Source organism: Balaenoptera borealis (assembly GCF_965194805.1).
Source record: "Balaenoptera borealis genome assembly, chromosome: 10".
NCBI classification, from domain to species: domain Eukaryota; kingdom Metazoa; phylum Chordata; class Mammalia; order Artiodactyla; family Balaenopteridae; genus Balaenoptera; species Balaenoptera borealis.
In genome coordinates, this window is record NC_138874.1 from 85,945,646 (window position 1) to 85,967,141 (window position 21,496).

Sequence of the window (21,496 nt, forward strand, 5' to 3'; positions counted from 1 at the left end):
GATGTTTTAGTTGAGTGGTTGAATCACTTTCAGATATCTTTTGGCAGGCAAGGAAAAAAGTTTTAAGGCACTAACTGATTTCTTAATCTGAGCATTTCAAATTGTCTAAAAGTAGGATAGGTCACGCTGCTCAATTAAGCCTTTGATTTTGAAATTGTTAACTTCAGGAACAAGAGCGCTGTGGAAAGGACTAGAATACATGTGCTTTGTGAGCAGTAAATATATAACACTTTGCAAGTGTAGAGCTTAATTTTCTGGTTACTGACTTTATTGGTGTATGTAGCATTAGGATACTTGAAAACTGTTGGTTTTAGTTATGCTTAAATATGGATACCTTTGGTGTAAAATTTGAGTGAGCACTGCAATAAATGAACTACTTCCTTCATTGTTGTTAAATTGTGGAGGGGCTGGACTAAGTTCAGAATTTGTTTTTGATAAGTCCTTAAAACTGTTACACACTTGCATGTTTTTTCACCTTTATTTACCTAATGTATTGTCACCTTGAATTTATAACAGCTCTGGGCCTGTGCTTCGGGGAGAGGGGAGAAGTATGAGCCTTAAGAAAGAAGGTTAAATTAGGTAAAGAAAACGAAAAGAATAAAGCACTAACCCCTTTAGGAAGAGTGTTCTCACTGTCCACTGAAACTCAAAAGTTCAGTCACTCTGTATACACATCAGGCTATTTTGGCTTTTACATTGTCTTTAAAAGAGAAGCTCCTATTCTATTCTTTCTTCTCTCCAGACCCCATATTTTACTTCAAGAAGCTGTTCAAAGACTCCTGCCACCCTCCGTTTGAACCGATAGACTGATCTTTTCTCACATTCCCTCCTAGTACACCTTCTTTCTGGTGAATCCCTTTAGATACAGAGCTCAAGGCATCAGAATGTGGTAGGATATCATTCTATGACCATCTTACTCTGTGACCTCGTGTTAGCAAGCTCTAAACCTTTTCTCTAGTAGAACTTGAAGGACAAAATTCTTTAATTGGTCCTAGATTCTTCTCGAAGATTGTCTGGCTTTCATTTCAATGAATGTGTAATTTATTCAACATACATTGACTGTGAATAATACCATAAGCATGGCTCAGGTTCTTGGGAAATAGATAAATATAAGTCCTAGCCTTTCAGTTATTCTAGTATAACTGTAGGAAGGAGGGGGAAGGTTCATATGTGGTTTTAATATAGTGTAGTGAGTGCTGTAATACAGTTGTGAACCAAAGTACGAGAGTAGAGATGAAAGAGTGATTAATTCTGCTCAGGATGACATGCAGTTTCTGTGTTATGAAGTATACTAGTAGGAGTTGACCAGGTAGACAAGATGGGGAAAGCCATTCCAGATAGAGAAAATTGAATGAACAAGCAGGAATGCACCAGACTTGTTTAGCTCAATTTTAGGTCAGTATTTCAAGGAAGTAGGGTAGATGGTGAAGGTCATTAGCCACAAGGTTAGAAAGTTGGGTTTTAACCAAAATACTTTTAAATAAGGCACTGAGACATCAAATTCATATACTGGAAAAATTCTGGAAGCATTGTAGAAGTTAAATTAGAAAAGAGTGGGTTTGCAAACAAGGACATTAAGATTTATTGTAGTAGTCTATGATTCTGGTTCTCAAACATAGTGGATTACGTAGGGAAAGTGTTAAAAATACAGATCCCTCAGCTCTTTACTTTGAGTTCTTAATGTCAGTTTTGTGTTTTTCAATTCTTGTGTTGCTGGTTGTTTCTTTTTCAAATCTGCTATATCACTTTTTGCAGTTTACAGTTCCCTGCTGAAATTTCAAGCTTGGCCTTTATCTCCTTAAACATAGTAAGTATAGTTTTTATAGCCTGTGTCTCATAATTCCAATGTCTGGAAATTCTATAGGTCTGTTTATATTGAATATTGATTCTGCTAGTTTTTGTTAGCAGATGCTATTTTATCTCTGTGTGTGCCTGGTTACCTTTGCTTGGGTGCTGGATATAATATTTGAAACATATGTAGAAAACAATTTGAAGTACATCTTGGTTACTTCCAAGTTTTATCAACAGTGAATAAAGCTGCTATAAACATCTGTATGTAAGTATTTTTGTGGGTGTAAGTTTTCACTTCTTTTGGGTAAATACCAAGGAGGCTGGTTGCTGAATCATATGGTATTTTAATTTTGTAAGAAACAGCCAAACTGTCTTCCAAAGTGACTGTACCATTTTGCATTCCCACCAGCAATGAATGCGCATTCCTGTTGTTCCACATCTTCACCAGTATTTGGTGTTGTCAGTGTTTCGAATTTTGACCATTCTAATAGGTGTGTAGTGGTATCTGATTGTTTTAATTTGTAATTCTGAATGAACATTAATTAGAACATATTTTCATATGTTTACTTGTCATCTGTATATCTTATTTAGTGAGGTGTCTTTTCTGATCTTTTGCCATTTTTAATTGAATCATTCATTTTCTTATAATAATAAAAACAGAACTCAATAGAGTTTTAAGAGTTCTTTGTATATTTAGTATAACAGTCCTTTACCAGATGTATCTTTTGCAAGTATTTCCTCCCAGTCCATATCTGGTTTTCTCATTCTCTTGACAGTGTCTTTCACAGAGTAGAGGTTTTTAATTTTTATCAAGCCCTGCTTCTCAATTATTTCTTTCATGGATTGTGCCTTTGGTGTTGTATCTAAATAAAGTCATCACCATACCAAAAGTAATCTAGGTTTTCTCCTGTCTTCTATAGTTTTATAGTTTTTTGTTTTACATTTAGGTCTGTAATCCGTTTTGAGTTAATATCTGTGAAGAGTGTAAGTTCTATGTCTAGATCCATTTTTTTGCATGTGGATGTCCACTTGCTCCACGCCATTTGTTGAAAAGACTACCTTTGCTCCATTTTATTGCCTCTGCTCCTTTGTCAAAGATCAGTTGACTGTGTTTATGTGGAACTGTTTCTGGGCTGTCTGTTCTGTTCCATTGACTTATTTGTCTAGTCTTTTGTCAACACTGCTCTGTATTGATTACTGTAGCTTTATAGTAAGTCTTGAAGTCGGGTAGTGTCAGTCCTCCAACTTTATTCTTCTTCTTCAATACTGAGTTTGCTATTCTGGGTCTTTTGCCTCTACATATAAACTTTAGACTCACTTTGTCAATATCCACAAAGTTACTTGCCGGGATTTGGATTGGGATTGTGTTAAATTTGTAGATCAAGTTTGGAAGAACTGACATCTTGGTAATACTGACTCTTCCTATCCATGAACATGGACTGTCTCTTCCTTTAGTTAGTTCTTCTTTGGTATCTTTTATCTGAGTTTCGTAATTTTCCTCATGTAGATATTGTATATATTTTGTCAGATTTGTATCTAAGTATTTCATTTTGGGGGATGCTAATGGAAATATTAATGTGTTTTAAATTTGAAATTCCATTTATTTATAGCTGGTATATAGGAAAGCAATTGACTTTCCTAATATCCTGCAACCTTGCTGTAATTGCTTATTAGTTACAGGAATTTTTTTGACTGTTCTTTCAGATTTTCTACACAGACAAGTCATGGCATCTGAAAACAAAAACAGTTTTATTGTTTTCTTTTCCAATCAGTATACCTTGTGTTTCCTTGTCTTGTCTTGTTGCATTAGCTAGGACTTCCCATACAATGTTGACAAGCAGTGGTGGGAGGGGACATCCTTGCCTTGTTCCTGATCGTAGAAAACTTCGAGTTTCTCACCATTAGATATAATATTAGCTATAGGTATTTTGTAGATGTTCTTTATCAAGTTGAGAAGTACCCTTATATTCCTTCTTTAATGAGGGTTTTTGTCAATGAATGAGTTTAATTTTGTCAAATGCTTTTTCTGTATTGATATGATCTTGTGATTTTTCTTTCTTAGCTTATTGATGTGATGGATTACATTAATTGATTGTCAGATGTTGAGCCAGCCTTGCATACATGGGATAAATCCCACTTGGTCATGGTTTATAATCCTTTTTATACATTATTTGATTCGATTTGCAAATATTTCATTGAGGATGTTTGCAGCTATGTTTCTGAGAGGTATTGTTCTGTAGTTTTCTTTTAATGTCTTTGCCTGTTTTAATATTAGGGTAATGCTGGCTTCATTGATTAAATTAGGAAGTATTCTTCTCCTTCTATCTTCTGGAAGAGATCATAGGGAATTGGTATAATTTCTTCCTTAAATGTTTCTTAAAATTCACTGGTGAAGCCATCTGAGCCAAACTGCTTTCTCTTTTGGAAGGTAATTAATCATCAACACAATTCCTTTCCTTTCCTCCTTCCTTCTTTCCCTTCTTCCTTCCCTCCCTCTCTCCCTCCCTTTCTCCCTTCTTCCTTTCATTTTTTCCAGCTTTATTGGGGGTATAATTGTTGATTCAATTTTTTAAATAGATAACAGGACTGTTCAGATTGTCTCTTTCTTCTGTGAGTTTTAACAGATTGTGTCTTTAAGGAATTTATCCATTTCATCTAAGTTATCAAATTTATGGTCATCTGATTGTTCATAATATTACTTTAACATACATCAGATCTGTAGTGAGGTCCCCTCTTTCATTTATGATATTTGTAGTTTGTGTCTGCTTTCCTTCTCCCTCTCTCCTTCCCTTCCTCCCTCCATCCTAGAGTTTGTAATATGCATTTACAGCTAATCTAAGCCCACTTTAAAATAACATTTACCACTTCATGTGTAGTGCAAGTACTTTATAATAACAAAATACTCCTAATTCCTTCCTTCCATCCCTTGTGTCTTTGCTGTCATTCATTTCACTTATACATGAGCATGCTCTCACACATACACACACACACACACACACAAACATATGTAACTGAATATATCGTTATTATTTTGAACAAACTGTTATCTGTTGGATCAGTTAAGAATAATAAAAATAAAATTTTTATTCTACCTTCATGTATTTCTTTCTGATGCTCTTTCTTTCTAGATGTAGGTAAAAGCTTCTGATGTGTCATTTTCCCTCTCTCTGAAGAGCTTCTTTTAGTAGATCTTGCAAGGCAGATCTATTGGCAACAAATTCTCTCAATTTTTTGTTTGTTTGGAAAAGTCTTTTTTTCTTCTTTTTTTTTGAAGGATAATTTCATAGGGTACAGAATTTGAGGGTTTTGCCTTTTTTCCCTCAACACTTTAAATATTTCTCTGTACTCTCTCCTTGCTTGTATGGTTTCTGAGAAGTTGAATGTAATTGTTATCTTTGCTTTTGTATAGGGAAGGAATTTTTTTCACGTCTGGCTTCTTTCAAGAATGTTTTTTCAATCTTTGATTTTCTGCAGTTTAAATATGATATGCCTACGTATAGTTATTTGGGCATGTTTCCTGCCAAATTTTGTGTTCTGCACTTCATGATCTGTGGTTTGGTGTTGACATTAATGTATAGAAATTCCTGGTTATCATTCCTTCAAATATTGCTTCTACTCCATTTTCTCTCTAGTTGCTCGCTGCAACTAGAGAAAGCCCATACGCAGCAATGAAGACCCAACGCAGCCAAAAATAAATAAAATTAAATCTTTAAAAAAAGAAAGTTCCTTTTCCCCTCCTACTGCTTGAAGCACAAGGAGATTTTTCTCTGACATGCACTGTGAGTACCTGATAGAGTTCCTGGAGGTAAAACTTGCAAAAGTATGTGGTTCTGGGATCTCTTGGAGTCTTAGCGCTCAGACCTGTCAACGTTGAGCCTCTCAATTACAGTTCAGGTTTGTCAATTACAGTTCAGGTTTTCCTACCCTGGCATTGATTCCCACAGAGGTTTCTTCATAGGTTTCTGCTCTGATAAGTTGTGATTCTCTATATCCACCTGTCTATTTCTCTAATTTTGGGGCATCAGTTTGCCCTGTGACCTCATTTCTCTGAGGAATCTAAGAAGAGTTGTTGATTTTTTTAGTTTGTTCAGCTTTTTACTTATTGGAATGGGTTGGCAACTTTTAAGCTTCTTGCATGCTGGAGCAGAAAACAGAAGTTGAAATACTAATACTTTGTTGAGGATTTTTGCTTCCATTTTCATTTGAGATATTGGTCTGTAATTTTCTTTTAATATCTTTGTCTGATTTTGGTATTGGGATAATGCTGAAATCATTGAATGAATTGAGAGTTTTTTCTTCGTCTCCATTCTAAAAGAATTTGTGTAGAATTTGTATTTTTTTTCCTTAAATGCTTGATGAAACTTGGCAGTGAAATTATCTAAGCCAAGATTTCTCAACCTCAGCGCTATTGATATTTTAGGTCTTGTAATTTTTGTTCTTGGGGGCCTTTCCTGTGCAGTGAAGGATTTAGCAGCATCCCTGGCCTCTGCCCAGTAGATGCCAGTAGCATCCCCTCACAGTTGTGGCAACCAAAAATGTCTCTAGATGTTGCCACATATTCCCTGGGGCCAAAGTCTACCCCAATTGAGAATTACTGACATAAACCATGTATGCAGGGGAGACTTCCCTGGTGGTCCAGTGGTTAAGACTCCGCGCTCCTAATGCAGGTGGCCCAATTTCGATCCCTGATCAGGGAAGTAGATCCCGCATGCCACAATGAAGATCCTGAAGATCCCATGTGCTGCAGCTGAAAAAAAAAAAACAGATACTGCATGCTACCACGAAGCTCCTGCCTGCCGCAACTAAGACCCGGCGTAGCCAAATAAATAAATAAATATTAAAAAAAAAAACAAGTATGCAGGGGTTTTCGTTGTTATTGTTGAATAGCTTTTTAATTATAAATTTAATATTTTAATTGATATAGGCGTATGACATTTTCTATTTTTTCTTTTTTTTTCCCACATCTTTATTGGAGTATAATTGCTTTACAATGTTGTGTTAGTTTCTGCTATACAACAAAGTGCATCAACTCTATGTATACATATATCCCCATATCCCCTCCCTCTTGAGCCTCCTTCCCACCCTCCCTATCCCAGCCCTCTAGGTCGTCACAAAGCGTCAAGTTGATCTGCCTGTGCTATGCAGCAGCTTCCCACTAACCAATCCATTTCACATTTGATAGTGTATATATGTCAATGCTGCTCTCTCACTTCGTCCCAGCTTCCCATTCCCCACCCTGCATCCTCAAGTCTGTTCTCTACATCTGCGTCTTTATTCCTGCCCTGCCACTAGGTTCATCAGTACTGTTTTTTTAGATTCCATATATCTGCGTTAGCATACGGTATTTGTTTTTCTCTTTCTGACTTACTTCACTCTGTATGACAGACTCTAGGTCCATCCACCTCACTACAAGTAACTCAATTTTGTTCCTTTTTATGGCTGAGTAATATTCCATTGTATATATGTGCCACATCTTCTTTATCCACTCATCTGTCGATGGACATTTAGGTTGTTTGCATGTCCTGGCTATTGTAAACTGTGCTACAATGAACATTGTGGTACATGTGTATCTTTTTGAATTATGGTTTTCTCTGGGTATATGCCCAGGAGTGCGATTGCTGGGTCATATGGTAGTTCTATTTTTAGTTTTTTAAGGAACCTCCATAGTGTTCTCCATAGTGGCTGTCAATTTACATTCCCACCAACAGTGCAGGAGGGTTCCCTTTTCTCCACACCCTCTCCAGCATTTATTGTTTCTAGATTTGTTGATGATGGCCATTCTGACCCATGTGAGGTGATACCTCATTGTGGTTTTGATTTGCATTTCTCTAATGTTTAGTGATGTTGAGCATCTTTTCATGTGTTTGTTGGCCATCTGTATGTCTTCTTTGGAGAAATGTCTATTTAGGTCTTCTGCCCATTTTTGGATTGGGTTGTCTGTTTTTTGATATTGAGCTGCATGAGCTGCTTGTATATTTTGGAGATTAATCCTTTGTCAGTTGCTTCGTTTGCAAATATTTTCTCCCATTCTGAGGGTAGTCTTTTCATCTTGTTTATGGTTTCCTTTGCTGTGCAAAAGCTTTTAAGTTTCATTAGGTCCCATTTGTTTATTTTTGTTTTTATTTCCATTTCTCTAGGAGGTGGGTCAAAAAAGATCTTGCTGTGATTTATGTCATAGAGTGTTCTGCCTATGTTTTTGTTTTTTAATTTTATTTATTTATTTATTTGTATATTTTTATTTTTGGCTGTGTTGGGTCTTTGTTTCTGTGTGAGGGCTTTCTCCAGTTGCGGCAAGCGGGGGCCACTCTTCATCGCGGTGCGCGGGCCTCTCACTGTCGCGGCCTCTCTTGTTGCGGAGCACAAGCTCCAGACGCACAGGCTCAGTAGTTGTGGCTCACGGGCCTAGTTGCTCCACGGCATGTGGGATCTTCCCAGACTAGGGCTCGAACCCGTGTCCCCTGCATTGGCAGGCAGATTCTCAACCACTGCGCCACCAGGGAAGCCCTCTGCCTATGTTTTCCTCCAAGAGTTTTATAGGGTCTGGCCTTACATTTAGGTCTTTAACCCATTTTGAGTTTATTTTTGTTTCTATTTTTTCTTGAGTCAGACTTGGTTAACTTATGTCTTTTAAGAGATTTTTACATTTCACCTCTGTTGTTGGATTTATTGGAAAAAAAATTGTTAATAATATTCTCTTTTTATCCTTTTAATGTCTACTGGTTATGTGATAATGGATACAGATTATCTCTCATACATTCCTGATTTTAGTAATTTGTCTTTTTTTCTTGATCAGTTTTGCCAGAAGTTATCAGTTTTACTGATCTTTAAAAACGTGTACCTCTTTTGTTTCACTGATTTTTACCTCTTTCTCTGTTTCTGTCGCATTTATTTTTGCTCTTTATTATTTACTTTCCTCTTGGTTCGAATTTGTTTTTTCTAGATTTTTAAGATGGATCATTGATTTTAGACCTTTTATCTTTTTAATATGTGGATTAAGCTATACATTTCTCTCTAACTATGCTTTAGCTGCATTTTACAAGTTTCAGAATTTTCATTTTCATTCGATTCAAAATGTTTTCTCTGTTATTTCTTTTGTCATGATTCTTTGGAAATGTGTTGTTTTAATTTTCAAATATTTTAGAATTTTCCCAGATGTTTCTGTAGATAATTTCTAATTTAATTCCATTATGCTCATACAGTATACATTATGAAATTTTAGTCTTTTTCAATATATTGAGACTTGTTTTATGTCCTAGATATAGCTTGTCTTAGGGAATGTTCCTTGTGTCCTTGAAAAGAATGTGTATGTTCTGCTGATGTTGGGTTAGTGTTGTATAAATGTCAGTTAGGTCATGTTAGATGATAGTGTTGTTCAAGTCTTGTATAATTTTGCTGATTTTCTATTTGTTCTGTGAATTACTGAGAGAGGAGTAATAAAATGTCCACCATAATCTACTTGGCTATTTCTCCTTTTGCTCTTTTTTTTCTCTTTTTGTTTTGAAGCTTCGTATTTATGTCTTCTAGATGAATCGACCTTTTTACCATTAATGTAATGTCTTTTTTGCCCTGGTAATGGTTCTTATTATGAAGTTTTTGTCTAACTTTAATTTAGCCACTGAAGATTGCTTTCACTTAGTGTTTACATGATATTTATTCTTCTATCCATTTACTTTTTATCCATCTTCATATTTAAAGTGGTTTTTTTGTATGTAGCATATATTTGGGTCTATGTAGGCAGTCTAATACTCTCTTCTTTTTAAATGGAGTGTCATTTATTGGTATGACTTGTTTTAAATTTACTATCTTGCTACTTCTTTTCAAATTGTCCCATCTGGTCTTTGTTTCTTTTTATCTCATTTCCTGCCCTCTTTTGGATTAAATGAGTTTTTTAGTACTCCATTTTAACTCCACTGTTAGCTTATTCAATATACCTTTGTTTTAGTTTTTCAGTGGTTGTTCTTGGCCAACAGTTCTCAAACGTTTTATTTTTACAACTGCTTTGGATTCTGGGTATGAAGGATCTCAAAGAGTTCTTGTTTATGGGGATTGTCTGTCAATTACTACTGTACCCAGAATTAAAACTGAAAGAATGAAATATTTATTAATTCACTTAAAAAGTGAAATTGGCCATCCCTTCTCCCCTCCCCCCCCCCTTTTTTTTTTAAACTGTGAGTGCATGTCATGAAGAACACAGTGATTAGTAGTACAGTTTGGTGTCTCTGCCTTGATTTGTGCTAAGGCATCAACAGTTTTATTCAATATTGCTTTAGCAAAATTAGTGCTAATGTCAACACATTGACAAACTATTAGCACTATTAGGACTATAGTTTTGACTTTGCAAACCTCATGAAACCATCTCTGGGACACTGTTGAGAACTGCTGCAGTAGGGCTTATGATATTTATCTTTATCACAATCTATGCTCAAATAATGTTATACCACTTTGAGCATAATGTAATAACCTTACAACAGTATACTGCCTTTCTCTCCCTTCTGATTTTGTGCTGTAAGCCCCTCAGTACACTGGTATTATTTTTGCTTTAAGTAGTCAGATATCCTTTTAAAAATGACTTATATATTTTTGTCTCTTATTTATGTCTTTTCTAAAATGTTTTCCATATTTACTATTTTTGGTGCTTTTTTGGTGCTTTGTGTAGATTCATGTTTTCATATGATGTATTCTTTCTGCCTGAAAGATTTCCTTTAAAATATAGAGCAGGTCCACTGACAACAGATTCTCTCAAGTTTTGTTTGTCTGAAAACATTTCTATTGTGCTTTTATTTTTCAAAGATACATATTTTTTTTGGTATAGGGTCCTAAATCAACAGGCTTTTTCCCCCATTATTTTATTATTTTTTTTCTTCCAGCAATTTAAAGGTTTTTCCATTGTCTTCTGACTTGCATAGTTTCAGGTGAGTCTGAACATTCATGTCTCTCCTGAATATCCTGTGTAATCAGTGAAGACTTTCCATTCTGGTTGGTGGGAATATGAATACTTCTCAGCCGTGGGTGAGCTCTGGAAACTGTTTTGCTTACCACTCCACAGTAATTGTTCTTTCCCCGGAAGTTGTTTTTTGCCCAACCTTGTAGTATTTCACCTTACACATGTGCAGTTTGGTATTCAGCTGAAGACTCAAGAGGACTCCTGTGCAGATTTCTGGAGCTCTTTCTCAATGGAGTGCTTTTCTGCTACTCTGGCCCACAAATTCTGGCCCCCCTTGACCATTCCAACTAACAGCCAGGCTTTCTTCAAGTTTTCCCTTCCTGCCCTGGATGTCCAGAACTGCCCCCATGCATACTAATGGGATGATCGATAGGCTCACCTTGTTTGTTACCCCTTTGGGATCCCAGAGGTTGTTTTCAGCAAGAAAGTTGGTATGAATTACCCAGTCCACCAAGTGGGAATCTACCTATCTTTCTGAAGAATTTTTTTGTCCAACATGTATATATTAGTTTTAGGAATGTAGATGAAAACCAAATACTTACTTGTTTCTAATTACATATTCAATTCACATATATAATAATATATTAAGAAATAGTGTCTTTTTATTCAGATCTGTTTGCATACATCTTTGATGTCAGTACGTTCAGCATCACTGACCACTTTTGCGGTTTTTAACCCCAGAGCACATCATCTTCACTTTCGTCAAAGTTGTAGGAGATATAGTGCTTTTTAAGTGTATTATCTTGTTACTAAAATTTTGTCTCAAGCCACAAGTTTCCAGATGCATTACATTTTTTCTTTTATTTGTTCTATAAGTATAAAATTATGATCTCTACAACCTGATCTCTTACTATATTGTTCTTTAAGGTAATGTTTAAAAGGCTCTTTATGATAGTTTGCAATTGAATGGTTATACCTCCGGGAATCCTTCATTACTTTGTGTCCATTTTCTTCCTTTCCTTCTCCAATTTAACAAAGCCACAACAAAAAAACCTATTAAAAAAAAAATCACCTTCCAGGGGCTTCCCTGGTGGCGCAGTGGTTAAGAATCTGCCTGCCAATACAGGGCACGTGGGTTCGAGCCCTGGTCTGGGAAGATCCCACATGCCACGGAGCAACCAAGCCCGTGCACCACACTACTGAGCCTGTGCTCTAGAGCCCGCAAGCCACAACTAGTGAGCCCACGTGCCACAACTACTGAAGCCCGCGTGCCTAGAGCCCGTGCTCTGCAACAAGAAGTCACAGCAGTGAGAAGCCTGTGCAGCGCAACGAAGAGTAGCCCCCACTTGCCACAGCTAGAGAAAGCCTGTGCGCAGCAATGAAGACCCAATGCAGCCTAAAATAAATAAATTTATTTTAAAAAATTATTTTAAAAAAAAATCACCTTCCAAACTAGTGTTGACTGAGATAGTTTGAAGACAATGCACCTTCTCCAAATAGTGCTTTGCTGTTCAAATTAATAGAAAGCACCCATAAAATTAGATGTTGTTAAGCAAATGTGCTTTCTCTTTTCTAAGAGATTATTTTGAGGAAAAACATCGTTTTCGTTTATGTGAATCCAGTATTTCTTTGCCTGGGAATTGTAAGTAATTTTTTCTACTTTATGCTTGTGGAGATGACAGCAATTGCCTACCATCTTTTGATCAGACTTAGAATTAATTGCCTGTTTGACTCAAATTTTCTTACAGTAACTAGAATAAATTATCCTACAGATATTTGCCAGCCTGCCCCTAGCGCTGGTTTCATCTTCTATTCTAGTTACCCCAGTTAAAGTAAACATTCCATAGAACAATATTTTGAGTGAAAGATGAAGAATAAGTTAAATTAAAAAAATAAACAGGCTTCATTACAATACCCCATAAAAATACGTTCCCTAAGTTAAAAGAAAAACTAAATGCCTCTTAACCTTTGGTAGGTAGCTCCCAACAACTCATGAAAATAAGTCAGTTAAAACTGACCTTTGAAAAAAAAAAAAAAAAAAAACTGACCTTTGGAATTCCCTGGCAGTCCAGAGGTTAGTACTGTGCGCTTTCACTGCCGAGGGCCTGGGTTCAATCTCTGGTTGGGAAACTAAGACCACACATGCCGCGCGACATGGCCAAAAAAAAAAAAAAAACAACCAAACAACAACAACTGACCTTTGTTGGCAGGAAATGAGGTAGATCGATGTGATATTTTCAAACGGTGATTTGCTATAGCTAGCATTATTTACTGATTTCCTTGGACTATGATATTTCCAATTGCTTTTTAATATTGTAAAGTTTCTTCATAACTTATAAAATTATCAATTTTTTGTTCCTTATTAAACTTCTATGGAAGGAATATACAGGGGATTTTTATGACATGACCCACATGGATTTAAAGTGAAAATGACTTCAGGAATTTCTCCCATGAGATATTATTTGGTTGTATTTTTAAATGAAGTCTTATTATGTATATCAACTACTTATCAATAACTTGAACACTATTTTCTCTCTCTATTGCCTTCGACTCATTTAAGAATTATGTGATTTTCCTCACCTATAGGGATAAGCCCTAATTAACTTTAACTCATTGATAAAGCTTATTTTTCAGGTCATTGTGATTGCGTGTTGAATGGGGTGTTTCCTGGGACCTTCCAGGAAAGATGCTTTCTTTGTATTTTGTGAGAGTTATTATTAGAAGAGCAACTAGAGGATCTTTGAAAGTTATGCTATGAGGATGTGACAGCTGGCTTTGCTACAATCATTTCTCTGAGCAGCAAGCCAACCTCCAGATGAAGCCCACACATGAAGGAGGGCATAGCTGAGAGAGTAGTAGAGAAGTGGAGTCTCTGATTGGTGCTGTGAGCCTCTTGGTCAAATAGAGACCACAGTTAGCTAAATATATGGAATATTAGTCCTGTGGTCTGATACATTTGCCTAAATGTATTTGATATCACTTTGTGATTATTTTTGAAAGTACTGATATTTAATATTTTACTATTTCTAATATAATTTTTAATTTTAATCATGTTAAAAGAGCATCTTAAGTTATTTGGCAAATATTTAAGTCATTAAATATGTATAAATCTATCCTACTTTCAGATAAGTATGGATTGATATCATGTTTTAAGCTTTTAAAATAATTATTCTCTAGAAATTTAAAGCATTTTTATGCTAAGCATCTGTGATAGGAAATACTAGAATACAACTTCTTTCCTCTCTCATGTGAAAAATATTTGAGTGACAATTCTGTATAAAGCTCATTTGTAAGGTAGATACATAAATAAATGATATTTATGTACTTGCTTTTGTCTTGCCTTTCATGTTAAATGTGTACTTATTTAGTTAATTTTTAATAAAAGACTTTTCATTTTTTGTTCAGACTTTCAGTGGCTCTCCATTTTGTTCATCATGAATTCCAAATATTTTTGCCCGTGAAAGGCCCCATAATTTAGCCTATACTTTATTTCTCATCCTTTTTCATATTCAGTGAGATTAATGTGTTTCCCTAATCCATGCCTTTGCTTGCTCCCCCTGGCATGTTCTGTCCAATCCTTTCTGTCTATGTAATTAATACCTATCATTTTTGCCCCAGTTCTGATCCCAACTCTTCAGTAAAATCTTTGTGAGTTATCCACCGTGACTATAAAATGATCTCTCTTACAAACTACTTTATTTCTTGTAAGAAAAGTCAAACAGTACTGAATAATTTAAAGTAAGACAAATGCACTTCATTTCTAGTCTAACCCTCCAGAGGAAAACCCCTTATAGTTCAAATTCCTTGATATTTTTCTATGTAAACTTGAGCATATATGACTTATTTGGTTATCACTTCTTTTGACTGCCATATCGGAGAGTACAGTTCTATAGGCTTAATCATATTTGTTTGATTTTTCTTTTGGCAAGAATACTTCAAGAATGATGCTATGTACTTCATATTGCATCAGGAAACACATACTATCTGGTGGTCTTTTAAAATAATGTTTAGATGGATCAGTGATTGAGGTATTGTTAGCTTGATCTTCCCACTTTAAAGTTCTCCATCAGCCTCTCACTGAATGGTTTCATCTGTCTCATTATTTTAAATTGTCATAGATAGTTACTTGACTGTCTGCTAATACATAGTAAGATAGTAGATCGTTAAAAGGCCAAGCTCTGGAGCCTACCCTGCCTGCAATTTATGACCTTTGGCAAGTGACTGCACATCTTTGTGCCTCAGTTTCCTCTACTGTGAGTTAGGTGCCTCACAAGGTTGTTTCAAGGATTAAATGTGTTAAGTGTTTAAAACAATGCATGGTACATTGTGACAGTAAATGCTAGCTGTTATTAATATATTGATTTAGAAGTTTTGGGGGGGGTGGTGGGATGAATTGGGAGATTGGGATTGACATATATACACTAATATGTATAAAATAGATAACTAATAAGAACCTGCTGTATAAAAAAATAAATAAAATTCAAAAAGAAAAAAGTTTTATTTTGCTATCTATGTACTGGCATTTGTTTGCATGGAACATGCTTTATTGGATAGTATTCATTGCATTCTATCTGGCAGTGAGACCTGGTCACATTGTAGGAAGACAAAGTGCTGTTTAAGTGATAACAAACCTCATATGTATTTAGCATCTATGGTTTTTAATAAGAAAAACATTAGCAGAAACAGGGATTTGTTACACTTGAGTTTGTAATGAAGAAAAGAAACATTGATCATAATTACATGTGTATCCTAGATATTAGGAAAGAAAATTTCAAAAGAGAAAAAGAAATGAGTGACCCCATGGCTTTTGACACTGAAAGGCTATGCAGTTCTTTGAAATGGGAATTAATAAAAATGAAAGTACACAGTTCTAAATAATTTGAGAAGAAGTCTCTAAAAATCCAATGCAGTCATGCAAAGGAACTCTCAGATTAACAGCATAGATTTAGTAGGTGGAAGGAGAGATGTAAAACTAAAGACAGTTATAAAACAATAGTACAAACCATTATAAACAGTGGCAGGAACCATAAAGTAAGCTTGAAGTTTATAGAAAATGACTAAGACAACATAAACTGTTTTTTAACGTGATATCAAATAAGATGAATCTTCAACAAGATTATCAGATTTTTAAGAGGGATGGAATCATCAGTTCATATTTTGCAACTGTCAGATTCAGTAGGGAGAAACAGTCTTTGAGTTAGAAGAGATAACAATATTAAAAGAATTATAGGCCATGGTAGGAAAGCAGCTAGTTAGTAAGTGAAACATTTGACCACTTTAAGTGCATTTAATTTTCTTCATTTAAATTAATGTCTTCTCTAGAAGCCAGTGGGCTCGCAGATCTCATGAAATCACTGAGTAATCTTTGAGAATGTCATGGCAAATATATTCGTTATCTGGAGATGATCAAACACTAGCTTGACTTTTTTTTTAGAACGGGGAAAATGTGGGTTCTGGAAATTACAAACCATAATCTTGTTACTGATCTTTTGCAAATTTCTAGAAATAAATTTCAGAAGCTTGTGAACATTTATGAAAAAAATGCTCAAATGTGGAAATTTAAATGTGTTCACCAAAAACATATGTTAAATTAACTTCACTTCTTTTAAGAGAATTATCAATTCAGTTGAATGAGAAAAATACTGTAGTAACAGTCTTTTAATTTTAGTGAAGTATTTGACAGTCTTTGGCTGTATTTTTGGATAAGATATGTTGGTGAATTATTGTTTCAATTTAGAGTAAGTAGGTAGATTTATAGTAGTTAGATTCAGAGTAGGTTGAAATCCAAAACCAGTGTTTGATTAGAGGTTCAGTGTCACCCTTGAGAGAAATCTTCAGAGCACTGCAGCAGGATTACCTATTTCTTGTGTCAACATTTCCATCATTGATCTTGGCTGAAGGTTTAGAAAGTAGGCTTATCTGCTGTAGATTATTAAAAGCTGGACTTGGATAACTGATACCATAGAAAGTAAGCAGGAATATCTTTCTAAAACCTTCGCTAATTAATCTAGTGCATTTATATCTTCCCCTCTTTTAACATACTTTCATACTTTACATATAATATAAATTCATAGTTTATATTGCTTCAGGGGGAAAAAAGTGACTTTTTTTGTCTACCTGATCTTTTTACCAAATTAATGTATGAATTGTATATATTCCTTATTATAGCATAATATCTTTAATGATACAGATTTAATAATGCAAACTGCAAATTGGAAAAGTTAGTTGCTGCATATGTATATTTTTGTCTACTCTAGGAATATGAAGCACGAACAGGGAGAACCTGTAAACCACCACCTCAGTCTTCAAGACGAAAGAATTTTGAATTTGAGCCACTCTCTACCACTGCCCTGATTCTTGAGGATCGACCATCGTAAGTATTTTAGTGATCATCAGGCACACTGTTTGAATTTTAAACTTTAATTTTTCTTATTACTATTTCATTTAAAAGATACCAAGAAATTAGTTAAAGAAATGGGTTTGTTAGAGAAAATTATTTTTAATCCCAGAGATGAATCCTAACACTAATAGGGAAGAATTGTTGATCTCCAAGCTTTATGCATATTTTCTAGAATCTCTGTGACCCAGTGTATGAAACATAAAATCTTGGCTTTTTATATCTGTTCCTATTTCAACCTTCCTCTGCCTTATCTTTTTTTTTTTAATTGAAACATAGTTGATGTACAGTATTGTTTCAGGGGAAAAAAAAGTGACGTTTTTGTCTACCTCATCTTTTTACCAAATTAAAGTATGAATTGTATATATTCTGTATTATAGCATAATATCTTTAATGATACAGATTTAATAATACAAACTGAAAATTGGAAAAGTCGCTGCATAAGTATATTTTTGTCTGCTCATACTACTACATAATGATTTGACATTTACATACATTGTGAAATGATCACAGTAAGTCTAGTAACCATCCCTCCTGATACAAAGTTATTGCAATATTATTGACCATATTCCTTATGCTGTATATTCCATCGCTGTGACTTATTTATTATATAACTGGAGGTTTGTTCTGCTTAATCCTTTTCACTTATTTTGCCAATACACACCCCCCGCCTTATCGTCACATGATAGAGCAGTTATTTTTCCTTTCTTGACATTTAATATGCACTTATGATGTATTTGTCCTTTTTGCCTTTTATGCCACGCAACTACTGACTGTCAACCAGTTGATTTACTGTTAAGAATATATTCTTTTTTTAAGTATTTATTTATTTATTTAGCTGCGTCGGGTCTTAGTTGCGGCACGTGTGATCTTTTGTTGCAGCACGCAGGTTCTTCATTGTGGCATGTGGGCTCCAGAGCGCACAGGCTTGGTAGTTGCAGTGCGCGGGCTCTCTAGTTGTGGTGCACAGGCTTACTTGCCCTGCGGCATGTGGGATCTTAATTCCCTGACCAGGGATCGAACCTGTATCCCCTGCATTGGAAGGTGGATTCTTTTTTTTTTTTTTTTTATAATTTTCTCATTTGTTTATTATCTATCTTCCCATTAGATTATAGGCTCCATGAATATTGGGACTATATGTATATGATCACCAAAGATGAACAAAGATAGTAACATGATAGGTAGCATGATCTTTTTTTTTTTTTTTTTAATTATTATTTATTTTATTTATGGCTGTGTTGGGTCTTCGTTTCTCTGCGAGGGCTTTCTCTAGTTGTGGCAAGCGGGGGCCACTCTTCATTGCGGTGCGTGGGCCTCTCACTATCGCGGCCTCTCTTGTTGCGGAGCACAGACTCCAGACGCGCAGGCTCAGTAACTGTGGCTCACGGGCCCAGTTGCTCCGCGGCATGTGGGATCTTCCCAGACCAGGGCTCGAACCCGTGTCCCCTGCATTGGCAGGCAGATTCTCAACCACTGCGCCACCAGGGAAGCCCCGTGGATTCTTTTTTTAAAAAATAAATTTATTTATTTATTTATTTTTGGCTGCATCGGGTCTTTGTTGCTGCGTGCCAGCTTTCTCTAGTTGAGGCGAGCCGGGGCTACTCTTCATTGCGGTATGCGGGTTTCTCATTATGGTGGCTTCTCTTGTTGCGGAGTATGGGCTCTAGATGCGGGAGCTTGAATAGTTGTGGCACACAGGCTTAGTTGCTCCGCGGCCTGTGGGATCTTCCCGGACCAGGGATCGAACCTGTGTCCCCTGCATTGGCAGGCAGATTCTTAACCACTGTGCCACCAGGGAAGTTCCTGGAAGGCGGATTCTTTACCACTGGACCACCAGGGAAGTCCCTCACCTACATAATTCTTTAAGAGTAAGGCTTTTTCCTTTCTTTCATGTCTTTGTGGACTTCTTCAGCCTTCAGTGAATTCTTTTACTTTCTGAATGCTTTTAAGACTTTCCGTTATGTGATTTTCATAAATTAGATTATGGTTGCTTTGGTGTGGTTTTCTCATGTTCCATCTGTTTGGGGTTCATTGAGCTTAATGTGTCTGTGCATTTATAGTTTTGTGTCAATTTTGGAAAAATTTTAGCCTTCGTTTCTTCAACAGTTTTTTGTTCTGCCCTCCCTCCTTTCTTCTGAGATGTCCATTAAACATGTTACTTGATATTTTTCCATGTCCCATAGCTCATTTGTGTTTTTGGAGGGGTATTCTTTCTCTCTGTTTCATTTTGTATAGTTTTATATTATTATATCTTAAAGTTCACTTATATTTTTTTCTTCTGCAGTATATAATTTGCTGTCAATCCCATTTTTTGAATTTATCATTTTAGAAATTTTCATCTGTAAACATTTGATTTGGATCTTAAGTTTCTCTTATCATGCTCCTGCTTTCTTCTGCCTTCTTGAGTATGTTTATAACAGCAGTTTTATCGTCCTTGATTTATAATCCTGTTATCTGACATTTCTGCACTATTTCTGCTGATTGATTTTTCTTCTCATTATAGTGTATTTTCCTGATTCTTTACATCCCTGGTAATTTTTATTGGATACCAGCTGTTGTATTTTTACATGGTTGGATATTGGACTTTCTTGTATTACTTTAAATATTTTTTTGGTTTGGTATGCTATTAAGTTATTTGGAATTGGTTTGATCCTTTTGATATAAGCATTGTTAGAGTGCTTCCAGAACAGCCTTTAGGGCTAATTTATCCTTACTACTGAGGCAATACCCTAAGGACTCTATCTGATACCCTGTCTATTAGGAGGTCTTTCTACTTTGACGGGTCAGTCCAGTGTGATTTTCAGATTGTTCTGCCTATTTCTTGTGTTTCTTTCCCTGGCCACCATAGTTTAATCACACGCGTGCATAGATCAGTGTTCAGGCAAAGCCTCTGCAGCTCCCTTCTCTCTGGTACTCTGTTATGCAAATTCTGTCTGTCTTGGACTCCCCAACTTCAAACTCTATTTCCTCAACTCAGCAAGACCGGTGGGCTCTGTTTTGGCACTCTCTCCTACCACTGAGACCTGGAGACAGGCTTGCAGGGTTTCCTTGTTTATTTCCTTTCTCATAAGGACCACTGTCTTGTGCTGCCTGTTGTCCAATTATCTTAAAAAATGTTGTTTAATATATTTAATTCATTTTTCTAATTAATTAAGACAAGAGGATAAACCTGACTCTCTTTTTCCATTATGGCCTGAAGCAGAAATCTTAACCTTTATTCCTCCCTGCTACAACATACCTGAGGAATCTGACTAACTCAAGAAGAGAAGAAGTAGAATGTATAATTTGAAAGTTTGTCACATACCTTTTCCACCTAGCCTGTTGAAAATAATTTAAAAATCTAATTCCAAAAACTGGACCTTATTATGACATTTAGATATGGTAGTATTCAAATGTGTTTCTTCTTGTGTAGTCATGTATCTAAATCACTGCCTCTGTGAAGCCTTTGATTTTATAAACCAAAATATGGTATATGCAAGTAACTGATTATCAAATTTTTATTCAGAATGGTATCTTAAAACTCTAGTAAAGTGGAAAGCATTTTGTTATAAAAATATACCTGCACTTACATTATGATCTAGGAATTCTGCTCTTAGGTATTTACCAAGAGAAATGAATGTAGATAGCCACACTTGAATATTTATAGTAGTTTTTATTCATAGTAGCACCTAACTGGAAACAGTCTAAATGTCCATCCACATAGATAAATGGAACATTATTCACCAATTAAAAGGAATACATTACTAATACACAGAACAATGTGGATGAATATCAAAAATATGCTGAGCCATAAAAAGAAACGAAATTGAGTTATTTGTAGTGAGGTGGATGGACCTAGAGTCTGTCATACAGAGTGAAGTAAGTCAGAAAGAGAAAAATACCATATGCTAACACATATATATGGAATCTAAAAAGAAAAAAAAAAATGGTCATGAAGAACCTAGGGGCAAGACGGGAATAAAGACACAGACCTACTGGAGAATGGACTTGAGGACATGGGGAGGGGGAAGGGTAGGCTGGGACAAAGTGAGAGAGTGGTAGTGTATATATGGACATACATACACTACCAAATGTAAAATAGATAGCTAGTGGGAAGCAGTCACATAGCACAGGGAGATCAGCTCGGTGCTTTGTGACCAGCTAGAAGGGTGGGATAGGGAACGTGGGAGGGAGGGAGACACAGAGGAAAGAGATATGGGGATATATGTATATGTATAACTGATTCGCTTTGTTATAAAGCAGAAACTAACACACCATTGTAAAGCAATTATACTCCAATAAAAACGTAAAAAAAAATATATATATATATATATATATATATATGCTGAGCAAAAGAAGTCAGGTACAAAAGAATCTATACAAAATTCTTTAAAGGCAGCTGACTAATCTGTAGTGATAGAAATCAGATATGTGATTGCTTAAGG

At 35.7% G+C, this 21,496-nt stretch overlaps 1 protein-coding gene across 2 annotated transcripts in view; it reads left to right on the forward strand.

Annotated features, from left to right (window-relative positions):
- The window catches only part of TBC1D12 (TBC1 domain family member 12), an 86,259-nt gene that overhangs the window by 43,518 nt on the left and 21,245 nt on the right, over positions 1-21,496 (forward strand). For both annotated transcript variants that reach the window (XM_082406512.1, XM_082406511.1), the window contains exon 3: positions 16,933-17,048. In XM_082406512.1, the coding sequence (XP_082262638.1) occupies positions 16,933-17,048 (116 nt within the window). The remainder of the gene's footprint in view (positions 1-16,932; positions 17,049-21,496) is intronic.